The 12416-nt window shown below is 52.3% G+C and overlaps 3 protein-coding genes across 3 annotated transcripts; 1 reads left to right on the top strand and 2 right to left on the bottom strand.

Annotated features, from left to right (window-relative positions):
• Nucleotides 1-1621: 1621 nt before the first annotated feature.
• NEUTE1DRAFT_38710 (uncharacterized protein) lies at nucleotides 1622-4269 on the bottom strand (the record flags this gene model as incomplete). The annotated part of the gene is made up of 2 exons (XM_009850463.1): nucleotides 1622-3798; nucleotides 3873-4269. 2 exons carry the CDS (start codon nucleotides 4267-4269, stop codon nucleotides 1622-1624), a joined length of 2574 nt encoding a protein of 857 aa, XP_009848765.1.
• A 1558-nt stretch (nucleotides 4270-5827) lies between these two features.
• On the top strand, nucleotides 5828-7087 carry NEUTE1DRAFT_38235 (uncharacterized protein; the record flags this gene model as incomplete). Its single annotated transcript, XM_009850438.1, has 2 exons — nucleotides 5828-6184; nucleotides 6362-7087. The coding sequence occupies 2 exons, from the start codon at nucleotides 5828-5830 to the stop codon at nucleotides 7085-7087; spliced, it is 1083 nt and encodes a 360-aa protein (XP_009848740.1).
• A 693-nt stretch (nucleotides 7088-7780) lies between these two features.
• On the bottom strand, nucleotides 7781-12336 carry NEUTE1DRAFT_121093 (mitochondrial DNA-directed RNA polymerase; the record flags this gene model as incomplete). The annotated part of the gene is made up of 1 exon (XM_009851199.1): nucleotides 7781-12336. One exon carries the CDS (start codon nucleotides 12334-12336, stop codon nucleotides 8086-8088), a length of 4251 nt encoding a protein of 1416 aa, XP_009849501.1.
• Nucleotides 12337-12416: the final 80 nt, after the last annotated feature.

The following is a 12416-nucleotide window of genomic DNA, read 5'->3' as shown; positions in this document are numbered from 1 at the left end:
ACCGCAAGATGGCTCTTCACGAAGGTAGGTATAGGTGTCCGTAGTTGTATGAAGATGATGATATCTTCGCAAGCTTGTCAATCACAAAAGAAAACCTGAGACCTTGCTTCGCCCCCATCAGGTATGCTTGAAAGCCCTAACATCCTCTTGTCATGTATGAGCAAATTCTTTGTAGGTGTAGATGAACATGACGCGGAACACACAGACAAACAGTTGAGGAAACTACAAAGGCCTCAGGTTTCTTTTGGACCCTTCCTGTTTGTTTACAAGTTTTTCATTTTAGCTCAGGGGTTAGTGGAGCGGACGAGACCGTGGGACTTGGATTGCCCATAGCAACTTTTCCATGCCTACGCTATGGGCATTTTTCAATGGATTGTTGGAGAGGGAAGAAATAAAAGAAAAGAGAATAACATCACGGTTTTTAGAGTTCAAAGTTCCTTTTCTAATTGGCTGATATACCACCTGGCACTCTGCGATGGACATAAAAAGTGGTGAGCATTCGAGCGGCCTCACTCCCAGGGATATCTACCCTTTGGACTCAACCTTGTCGCTCGAGTTACTCGTTTCAACTCCGTCAGCGTGGTCCCTCGTTATTCTCAGCTTCAAACTCCATACTTCACCGCCGTTTGTTGGAGCGACTTTTCCACTTTTGAGCTGTTCACCTAAAGACTGAAGCTCCACTCACTTTCAAATCTGGTTCCTTTTTATGTCCTCTTTTTTTTTTTTTCCCCTCGTTGCATCATAGTAACGGGATGGATGGGAGAAATTCGCTCTTTACAAGAAGGGATAGGCGGTGTCGCCGTCTACTTTACCATAAAAAAGATTACATAGGCCGATAAAAATCAATGTAATCCAGCAATGCATACTGCGTCTTGATATTTCTTCTCGGCTTTCCATCTCAACGTGCCATACTTGCCAAGACCTTATGCTCTGATGACTTCAACGTCAACACGTCCACTCGTGCCTCGGGAAGAAGAATAGGCAGCAATTAAATTGCTCGTGATGAATTCGTTCTCTTGTTGTAGCTTAGAATTGAACTTCTTCTCCTTGGGGTACTAGGCAGACAGGAGATTATTTCCATTGTTTCCCCCCAAAGGAATGTAGCCGAGTGCTTCCTTGATCCCTTGGGTAGTGGGGGGAGAATGACTTCGACAGAAAAGGGTTGATGATCGATGATCGATGACCGATGGTGGTGGGAATCGGGTTGTGTTAACTTTTGTCTCCTTTCCTCTTTTGTTCGGTGCACTTCCTCTGGTTTTTTTTNTTTTTTTTTTTTCATTCCTCACATTGAATCCTACTTCACGGTGTAGCTTCCTCTCTTTGCCTCAACAAAGTTTCGGGTATATAGCAGGCCTACCTGCAAACGTTTACCCCTTCAAGTTCGCATATTCGTTGATACACAGATATACAGGTGCCTGTACCATCCTAGCGATCATCAATGTTCTCTTCACTTGTCTCTCTCTCCTGTGTATCCTCCTCCTCCTCCTCCTTGAGTTTAGACACCATTAAAGGGGTGGAGCAATCATAGGGTTAACCGCGCGACACGGTAACATTATTCTTCTTATGAATATATTCAACTGTGATTTATTCCAAGGCGTGATGGGCAATCAGGAGCACCAAATCACCTCTTTCTCTTTTCACCCGCCGTTCTAATCCCCTCCGCCTGCGTCTCAATAACCTTCCACCCATCCGCATTGCCCTCACCCTTCGCCGCGCTCGCATATGCCTCATCACTCCGGTCACACAACACCCGCAGATCTTCTTCGCTCAGAATCTCCTTGTCGCCGCTGAACTTGTACACCTGCCCATCTTTCAGCAGCAGCGCACGCAGCGTCTCCCGATCCAGTCCCTCCTCGCGCAGGTCCAGCTTCTGTCCCATGGTCTTGAACCCGCCCTTCTTAATGACCAGCTTCTCAAGCCGGCGCTTGGCGTCCGCACTCATGAGCAGTTCCTCCTCCACTGTGCCCTTGGTGGCCAGCCGGTACACTACCACGGGCCGCGTTTGTCCGATACGGTGACACCGGTCCTGCGCCTGCAGGTCCTGCTGCGGGTTCCAATCGCTGTCGAACAGGATAACAGTGTCGGCGCTGGCAAGGTTAATACCTTGCCCACCGGCGCGGGTAGACAGCAGGAAGATCTTGACGTCCGGATCCGTGTTGAACTGCTCGATCTGCGCTCGTCGGTCGTCCTGGGCGACGCCACCGTCGATGCGGCAGACCTCCCATGAACGTAGCTCGCGGCAGTATTCCTCGAGGATGTCTAGCTGAGTCTTAAATTGGGAGAAGATGAGGATCTTGTGCCCCCGCTCAAAGAGGGCGGGGAGGAGCCGGTCCAGCAAGAGCATCTTGCCGGAGGCGGTGACAATGCTCTCGTCAATGGGCTGGTCCGAGTTGGACCAGGGGTTGTAAAAGTTGTGCGGACTGTTGCAGACGAGGCGGAGCTGCATAAGTGGGTTTCCGAGCTTCTTGTTGGAAATTTCCTTCTTGGCTAGGTCAAGAGTTTGGGCGCGCTTAATCTCCTCGACGTCGAGGTCGACTTCCATGTCTTGAACATCGTCCTCCACGACCTCTTTGGCCAGCTTCTTCTCGAATTCATCGTCATCGAGGAGTTCCTCGTCAGAGTCTGCTTCTTTGTACGACCGCCTTCCTCGCCGACTCCGGCTCCGAGTGCTCATGGGCGTAGACTGTCTGCTTGATTTTGCGCTCTTTGGTGCCGGAGTCTCTACAACCGGTGCGGCCTTCCTCTTTGTGCCTGTTGTGGTGGATTTGACTGGTGTTGTCTCTTCCGCAGGAGGTTCGGACACAGAAAGAGCCTTGCGCGGACGACCTCGTGTCCGTTTGCCCATCATTAGTGCAAAAGCATCCTTGGCTAGCGGACTTGATTCCTTTTCCTGGAGAGTAAGTGCGCTGGTCTTGGTCGTGAAGCTTCCTGATTCGCTGAGACCATCAGACTCCATCTTCACGCTGTTTGCCTTGGAAGAGCGAGAGGTACTCCTTGGTGATGATGCGGTGCTGGTTGTGGCTCCAGTAAGGCGCTCGACTACTTTACTCTCCAGATATGATCGGGTATCGATATGTTTATCGTTGATAACGTTGTACAAATCGGTTTGCTCCTTTGTCATGGGCGCATACAAGACGTATTCGCGCTTCTTTGGTAAGTATTTGGCGACATCAGATTTTACTCGCCGCAAAAGTAAGGGCTGAAGGACCACGTGCATCTTCTTGACAAGCTCCTGCTTGGTCTTGTCGGCAATGAACTCCTCAGTTCCTTCCTCATCTTCAAGGTCGCTGAAATCGAACCAACTTTCGAAGGCCTCCCAATCTCTAAAGATTTTTGGTAAGAGGAAGTTTAGAAGTGACCAAAGCTCCTTCAGATTGTTCTGTAATGGGGTGCCAGTCATGAGGATACGAGTGGCTGAAGTGAATGTCTTGAGTTCCCTGAACAGTTTTGAATTGAAGTTCTTCATGCGGTGACCCTCATCAATGATGATAAACTCCCAGTTGATCTTGGAGAGGTTGGCTCGGTCCTTGAGGACCATCTCGTAGCTTGTACAGACAACAGGAAACTTTTCGGTCGGTCTGCCGCCGTGGAGATGGTGCATGAGCTTGGTTTTGAAGATATCCTGACGCTCTTGAGGGGTGCCATGATACATGACCACCGGGATGGAGGGCACCCAACGGTGGAATTCATCAATCCAATTAGACAAGGTGCTGAGAGGAGCAACTATAAGGTGAGGCCCCAAGTAGTTCTCCTGCTCACGTAACAGCGCTATTAGGGAAATGGTTTGGACGGTTTTGCCTGTAGTGTGATAGAGATGAAGCCGTTAGCCAAGACCAAAATCAGCTTAGGAAAAGAGTTGAGGCTCAACATACCCAAACCCATTTCGTCAGCCAGGATGCCAGACATGCCCTGGACGCAGATCTCATACATCCATGTCAGTCCCTCTAGTTGGTAGTCTCTCATGGTACCGCCGACAACGCATTTGGGCTGTTTTGCCATGGTCAACTCATGTTCACCAATGGTCTTTCCATCCAGACCAGTTCCCACACGACCAAGAACCTTTGTCTTGTTAGTCAGGATGCTGCTGAAAGCTGCACTCTGAGCAAGAAGCCGATCAAGATCCTTTGCCTTTGCATCGCGCTCCTCTTTGCTCAGGACCTTCTTCTTCCACTTTTTTTTGCGCTTTTCCTCTGCCTTTTCGTTTTCTACGCGAGCCTTTTCCTCTTCCTCGGCGAGCCTTTGCTCGGCGCGCAACTTTGTGTAGCTCATCTTTGAGTCGTCCATCACGATGTCTTCTTGCTGTCGGGCTAGTGGCTCTTCAGGTGGAGGAGACGAAGGGACGCTATCAGGCAGTCGGGACGGAGCGCGTGAGCTACCAGATCCGCGACCGGACGCCGAGGATGAAGATGTCGACCGCATGGTTCAAGGGTGCTTGTCGGGCGTGTACCTTGATGGCCCGGCGGGTTTTCTGCTGACTTGACAATGGTCGAAATCTGTGGACAAAAAAAAAAGAAAAATAAAGAAAAGGTTTCAAGTCCAGCAAGAATCAAGAGGGAACAAGAGACACAAACGGTTTTTGTGACACACAGTGAAAAAGCAAAAATAGTTCCCGACCTTTGTTTTTGTTGGTTTTTCGCCACACACAAAGGAACAAACGACAGGGAGATCAAGAGCGTCGAGGATTGAAGCAAGGGATGAGAAGGTGGATGTCCCAATGGGTACAAGGCAAAGGCAAGCAGATTTGACGGATATATCAGAGAAGAACCATCGTCGCCATATGGTTTGAGATTGCGGCGGGAAGGCCGAGGCGAAGTGATTTGTCAATTACGAAAACGCGACGATCTACGCGACGGGGAAGACACAAGGCCATCGTAACGGCTGCCACGACGTCACGAGGTCCAGGCAGCCACCGAGTGCACGAGCCATCCAGTCGCTCTCATCGCTACGAGTATGTAGATACAGTGATCAATAAGTATTGTCAAGCATAACTAAATGACTGAAAAGATATGCTATGATGTGAAAGGCTGAAGCCTAATATGTATATGTTGATGTTGAGCCATTATGTGACGATCGAAGCTGCGATACAGACGGCTTCCATGATTTACACAGAGCTTGACAGATGTGATGCTATGCACTTTTGGCATAAGCGTTTAGGACATGCACAGAATCTTGCCTCAAGCTTGCCACAGCACGGGCCGGCATGTCGGTGATCGTTGTCCAGGCAGGTCCAGACAATGAGAAAGGGAATGTCCGTGCTCTTTTTCCTGTTCAAGCAAAAAACTGGTCCGCGTTCACTGTTCACAAATTGTTAGTCTAGAGGTACCTACAGAAGTGCCTCCATAACCCAGTCTTCGATTCGTCTTCTCACTTTCCGGGCTTGCCGATATAGAAAAGTGTAAAGACTTTTGCATACATAGATTCAGAATTAATATTCAATATCATCCAAACACGTCTGTACATAGGTAGCCAGCTGAGTCGCGAAGTTTACACTATAACCGAGGAAAGTGGTCGATGGACTGTGATTGCTTGGTGCACGGACATTGTCTGGACCTGGATAACGACCCCCTGCACGTCGCAGAGCTGCCCCTCGTCCCATCCGATTTGACTCAACTCCATCGAGAAAGTGAGGCCTGCCCCGCAATTAGGAATTGAGATTCAAAATTGTTGTCCAGACATACACACAGTACGACTATAATAAACACTCCAGTACCGGGAGTCAACGTCCTTCAAGCTGTTCCCCCTCCGGTTTGCTCGTCCCGCTCTTCGCAGCGTCTTCTCGCGACAGTTCGTCTCGCCGACTTCCATCTCGCTGTCCAACTCGCGCATCATGGCCGCCCTCGACACCTACAAGTACACTCCCGCCGAGGAGAAGGAGGTCCAGCAATGGATCCAGAAGGCTGACACCATCAAGGCCTCGGACGATAAGCAGTCCGTCCTGGACGCCCTCAACGCCGACCTCGCGACCCGCACCACCGTCCTCGGCACCAAGCCCTCCAAGGCTGACATCGCCATCTACGAGGCCGTCGCACCCCTCGTCAAGGCTTGGTCGCCCGAGGAGCGCACCGGCCAGCAGGGCCGCCCCAACATTGTGCGCCTCGTCGACTTTGTCCAGAACAGCCCTCTCTTCGGCCTCAACGTTGCCGACGCCGACAAGATCGCCATTGATGCCGACGAGATCCTCTACGTCAAGCCTCCCGTCGACGCCAAGGCTGAGAAGGAGCGCCTGAAGAAGGAGAAGGCCGCTGCTGCTGCCGCCGCCGCCCAGGGCGCCGCCTCTGCCGTTCAGGGCGCTGCCGCCACTGTTGTCGACCGGACCAAGGAGGCTGTTGCCGCCGTTGTCGAGAAGGCCGTCGAGGTCAAGGACCAGGTCGTCCAGGCCGCCACCGACGCCGCCCCCGCCGCCGCCGCTCCCAAGAAGGAGAAGAAGGAGAAGAAGGTCAACGAGAACCGCCGCCCCAAGGCCACTCCTCCTCCCCCCGCGCCCCTCTCCCCCGGTCTTATCGACCTCCGCGTCGGCCACATCCTCAAGGCCATCAAGCACCCCGAAGCCGACTCGCTCTTCGTCTCCACCATTGCCGTCGGCGATGCGCCCGGTACCGAGGATACTGCCGAGTACGAGGGCCAGGTGTGCCGCACCGTTTGCTCCGGCCTCAACGGGCTCGTCCCTCTCGAGGAGATGCAGGGCCGCAAGGTCGTCGTCGTCTGCAACCTCAAGCCCGTCAAGATGCGCGGCATCAAGTCGTGCGCCATGGTGCTCGCTGCCTCGCCCAAGCCCCAGGAGGGCGTCGAGGACGACCACAAGGGCCCCGTCGAGCTCGTCAACCCTCCCGCTGACGCCAAGGCCGGCGAGAAAGTCTACTTTGAGGGCTTCAATGCCGAGCCCGAGAAGGTGCTCAACCCCAAGAAGAAGATCTGGGAAACTTTCCAGCCCGGCTTCACCACCACCGGTGCCCTTGAGGTGGCCTTCGATGTCGATGTGTGCAAGGATGTTAAGGATTTGGAGGGCAAGAGCGGCATTGCTAAGCTGGTGACCGCCAGCGGTGGTGTCTGCACTGTTCCTACCTTGGCTGGCGCCCAGGTTAGGTAAAAGTTGTTATGAGGCGATTTAAAAAAAAATAAAAAATAAAAAAAAAAATAGCTTTTGATGAGAGAATCGAATGAATGAATGGAAAGTTCCAGGCATAATATTTCCTTTATAATCCTTCACCTTGCCATCTGAAAACTTGGACCTCATTCCACTCTTAACATAACAAACTGTCTCCAACATTGTGACATCTACGGGCTCCCGAGAGCCAGAGAGATCAGCTAATCAACTAGGTGGAGATTGAGCATTTCAAGCCTGAAGTTCTGGGATATGCAGAAATGTAAACAATGACATGTATATCTTTCTTCCGCGATAGCGTCCACAAAAAAATATCACCGACAGGTAAATCTTCCACTATGCAAAAATTCAGCCAAATTCGACACCAAGTACTTTGCTGTCTGACTACGCCGACGGTGTTGGTGACGAAGTCGTGTCCGACATGTGTTACTGGGTGCGTGGTGCCGACGGGCTGTGAAGGGAGTGGGAATGGGAGTGACAGTGGGAATAGAATGAGGGAGGAGGTTTTCAAGGATGATGAGGTTTGTTGCGGAGGTGGTAAGGGGCGTTGAAGGGGAAATTACTGTGAATTGATGTGATTTGGATATCGATCCACTGCTATGCCAAATACATATACCCGAGTCGTAGATACGTAGTCGGTGTGCATCATATAATCCGGATACCATGAGAAGAGTTGTTATGATATGCTCAGAAAACCAATCAATGTTAACGATAGTGATCTACACGAAAAGCCAACTTCCCCCATCAACCACTCTGTATCCATCCTCCTTTACATATCCGGCCCAGTTTATTTTCTCTTCGCCAACGCCCAAAATGCCACCAACATCATATGCGTCAAGATCTATTTACAGAAGGTACTCCAGAACGCCAGCCCATGGATCGCTTTTGGATATCGAACATCTTCCTCCCTTGCTCCGAAGACCTCCGCTCTATATATATACACAAGGACTGATAGGAGACAGGCAATACTTCAACCCTCAGGTTTAGGAGAAGAAGTACGTGCTGTCTTTCAAAGACCGGACATCGAAGTCACCCTTCTCCGGAATTGGTGGGAAGACCAATGGAAGCCAGATGTCAAGATAGTGCTTCTGCTTGCCACCAGATGCGATCGAGGCCTTGGCGCGCTTTTGTGAGAGGGCGAAGTGGTTGGTGTTCCTCAGTTCGTCAAGCCCCGAACCGCCGTCCATGTCCCTAGGCTCGTCGGCCAGCATCTCATCTTCGTGCATCCCATCCTCGTGCTCGACGGCCTCCTCACTGCCATCTACTTGTCCCTCCTCATCCATTTCCCGTCCTCTGCGAACCTTCTTCTCTTCAACACCCGCGAGGTTGCCAATAGTAACCTCTTTCAGGTCCTCGGGGACGGTGAGATCCTCAGCGCTGGAATACAGTTCGTAGAGACTGGCCGGCGAGATTATCTTCTTGCCCCTCTCGACGTCTTCGGGGTTTGATGAGCGAAGAAGCTCTTGGCGTTCCTTCTCCAAAAGCAGCTCCTTCCTAGGGCCGAGCTTATTCCTGACGCGCCACCGCTGGATCTCCTGGGCCACCTTTGTGCCCGTCTCAATCTTTGCGAGGTAAAGCGAGTTCTTGTACCGAGCCTGGAACTCGGCAGCTAACCGGCCAATGACATCCTCACTGTGGATACGAATGAAAGCATCACGAAGGACGGCATTCATGGAGTCTACATCAGAAGCATGAGTCCAGAACGAGTCATGGACAGCGGCAAAGGTAAGTCCCAGTTCGTCGCAGTGTAGCGCTGACAGAATCATGTGACTGGCATCAAGCGAGTGAATGAAGTTGGGCGGGAAAGCCTGTAGCTGTTTCCTCCTGTTGACGGGATCGGACCTCTCTGGGATCGTCATGACAAGATCCTGCATGCAGGTCGAGACAGTCTTGGTCCCGTGCTTCCTGTATGGCTGAACGACCGGCATCCGCAAGGGTGTTGTCCAGATGATGGTTGACTGGAAATTGTTGAGGATCTCGTCATTCTTGTGGGCAGAGGACTTTCTGGGGTTCCCGGCGAGCGTTATATTCTCACCGCTTGCTGTGCCATCTCCATGAGGAGACCGTTCTGACCTCTCAAACTCATCCAGCTGCTCGGGCGTCAAGGCGCGGCAGACACGTCCACCAATCTCTCCAAGCCAGTTCTGGATGTCGTGAGCGCCCTTGAACATGGTGGACATTGCCCTGAAAATATGCTGTGTCACATACGAGGCTAGGAGAGCGGCTTCGATGCCCGACTCAGCCGTGATGTTTGGGTATGCCGCCTCGATTTGCTTTAGGACCTGTTTCTTTGCGCCAACATATGTCACGCCGTATACATTGGTCATGACCGTTTGCTTCACCACCTTGCGTGTGATCTTCCCATGCATGGCCTTGGCAAACTCATTATCCTTGGCAAGATCGTCCTCAATACCTTTAATGACCAGCTTGGCAACAGCCGAGTACACATCGGCAGGACGGTCTCCGGGAACCAGGTTGACTTGCTGTGCACCCCACGTATCACCACCGAGAGCGGCGTAATGCTGCAGTCCGTTGCAGGTTCCGTCTTGGTGTATCGGGAGATGGGATACATATTGTGTGGGATCCTCCAATTCAAGTGCTGCCGCGAGCTCAAAGCACGTAGCAAGACATTGCCATGGGTCCTCGGCCTGCAACCACCACTGGTTTCCGTTCAACGGGTTAATTACCGAGTCACGAATGTTCTCGATATTTTCATCGGCAAAGTCTTGACGTTCCTGCAGACTAGCCTTGTCGAAGCCGTAAACGTTGGCCAGGTGAACCTTGAGCCAACGCAAGCCGCTCTCTCCCAAAGGCTTACCCTTGGCGAAAAGCATCAAGCCACGGACATGGTCAGCCCCCATATGATTCAGATAAGGGGGAATAGGATAGGCACGTCCACGGAAATCAACATTGTGTGGGAAGTAGAATGTCTGATCTCGGTATGCCCTGGCGATCTCAAGCTGGAAGTTCATGAAGCATCGCTGCGAATGCAAACCCGATCTCTCGTTTTCGATGACCTTGATCTCCTTGAGCCACGCACGCTTGACGGTCGGGTCTTCGGTGGATGCCGGCTCGGGGGGTAGGTCAAAGATGGGGTCAAGAGGAGGGATGTTTGCGACCTTCTTGCCCGAATTCCAGACGTCCAGCATGACCTTGAAGACTGGAGAATTGATCTTCCAACCTGTCTTGCCCAAGACATCGAGGCCTTTGAAGACCTGATCCATATCACCGCGAGCAATTGCAGCCTCGGTGTAGAGTCTCTGCTCCCTCTCACCGTTCTTCAACCGAAGTACAGGTGTCTTGGTCTCGAGATAGGCACCCTTCTCAAAGGATACCCAGGGATCCGGCGGGGTGACCATGGGAAGATGGCGAGCAAGAAAGTCCGGCACGGGTTCCCGAACCAATAGCTCGACGACGGCCTTGTTGGGAATGATGGTTCCGATCTTCTTGCCTTTCCTTAGTTGCATAACGTGGGAGAAAGCGGGCTGGTTCTGCGTGATAAGGGTTTTGGTCACAGGATCCTCGCGGACAAGCGTGATCTTTGCCGTGTCAAGAAGGGCGGACAAAAGAGCGGCGCCGACCTTTGTGCGAATCGTAGTCGTCCAGGCCTCGTCGTCCATCTCAACGGCGACGTTGTTCGAGTCGGCCATATCACTGGAGCCAGCAGAAGCAGTCGAGTTCTTGAATCGCAAAACCGAGCGGGGGTTGTGCTGTTTGGACTTGGCCTTTCGGAGGTTGTGCTTGCTGATCAGGGCTTCAGCCTTTTGTACCCTGATGTCCTCCTCGGCGAATTTGGCGATGTGAGTGATGAGAGATGCGATCGTGGAGCCCTTGTGGGCACCGCCCATGGCGAGCGAGCTGAGTGTACTGATGATGGTGACCGCAGCCAGGCGCTCAGGGTTGGATTGCCTTATAAAGGGGCCGTAAATGCAGCGGTCCAGGTCATCCTTGTTTTTCTTGCTCACCATCTCAGACTTTTCCACCTCCACAAGCATCGTGCGCAGACGAGTTTCAAGATCTTTCTGCCACTGGTAGAGCCTCGAATTGAGTGATGGAGTATCGAGGGATGTATTTAGGCCCATTTTTTGAAGCGACTCGTTCTCCTCTCGCCAGCGTGCCAAGGATGCGTCAACGCAGTCCTTTTCCAACTTGGACTGGATCTCCCTCTGCTGGGAAATAGGCAATGTCGAGATGTCGAAACCATCCGGTATGTCCTTGAACATGCTGACTGTTCGCTTGACGAACTGCAGACCGAAACCCTTTTGGGGAGTACCAAGAACTTGGGGGATTGCAGAAGGTTCGCTTGAAGTGAGCAAGGGCTCGATTGAAACCTCCGATTGGTCGATAGATGTGTCCTGTTGCTGTTGTTGCTCCTGTTGCTGCTGCTGTTGCTGCTGTTGCTGCGCAAAGGTATCGGGATCCACGTTGTCGGGCATATTGTACTTGGGGCAGAGCTCAGCAACCTTTGTTAATTCCTCGTATGTCAAGATTTCGGTGTTGAAGACAGTCTCGAGGGCGGTTTGTGTGGGAAGCAGGCTGAGATATCTTGTAACGTAACGCTGCATTGTCTCTGGATCCGTGGAGGTGAGAGATGCCTTGAGAAGCAAGGCAACGGTCTCACCACCAACAGGAAGCTCTCTGCCGTCGCTAACCATAGTCTCAAAGGCCTTGTGAATGTCATCGGCCTTGTCTACATCAGGCTCTTGCAGGAGCTGAGAAACCTTGGCATCGAGATACTGGTTGAAGAGATCCAAATAGTCGGCTGGTGGCACAACGTCCAGGTTGGCAAGCCGCTTGAGAACCTGAGCAGCTCGCTCAAGACGTCCAACTTGAAGACAGGCCTCGAAAACCAAGAACATCTCGTTGACGTCTCCGGGAATGCCATGGTAGTTCACGCGCTGCTTTGCATAGACCTTGGTATGATCCCGAACAGTCAAAGGGGCCTGCGGCGAGAAGGATCGCAGTTCGTATAGGGGCGTTGTCGCAGTCTGGGCGGGTTCGTCTAATACAGTGGCGAGATGGCGCTCGAAGCCAACGGTCGCCCGTGGTGCGGGCTGTCTCTTGAGTGGGCTCGGTTGCTGGGTAGTGATGGTGGACAACAGCCTAGGGGTCGCAGCCAGCGAGCCCCGAGTACCCAGAGAAGACGGGCATCTGGGGAGGACTCTGCGGGAGCCGGCCGAGACGAGGCGGTTGAGGTGGGGGGTTCGGGTGGCCGAAGCCGTTCGGGGAAGCATCTTATAAAGATGTCGAGGGTATCGAGGGTGTCGAGATAGTGAGACAGGGCTCAGCAGAGCGAGCGGGAGGGTGTGTTGAG

This window comes from Neurospora tetrasperma (genome assembly GCF_000213175.1).
Source record: "Neurospora tetrasperma FGSC 2508 unplaced genomic scaffold NEUTE1scaffold_2, whole genome shotgun sequence".
NCBI lineage: Eukaryota > Fungi > Ascomycota > Sordariomycetes > Sordariales > Sordariaceae > Neurospora > Neurospora tetrasperma.
This window is presented reverse-complemented; position numbering and strand designations above follow the sequence as displayed.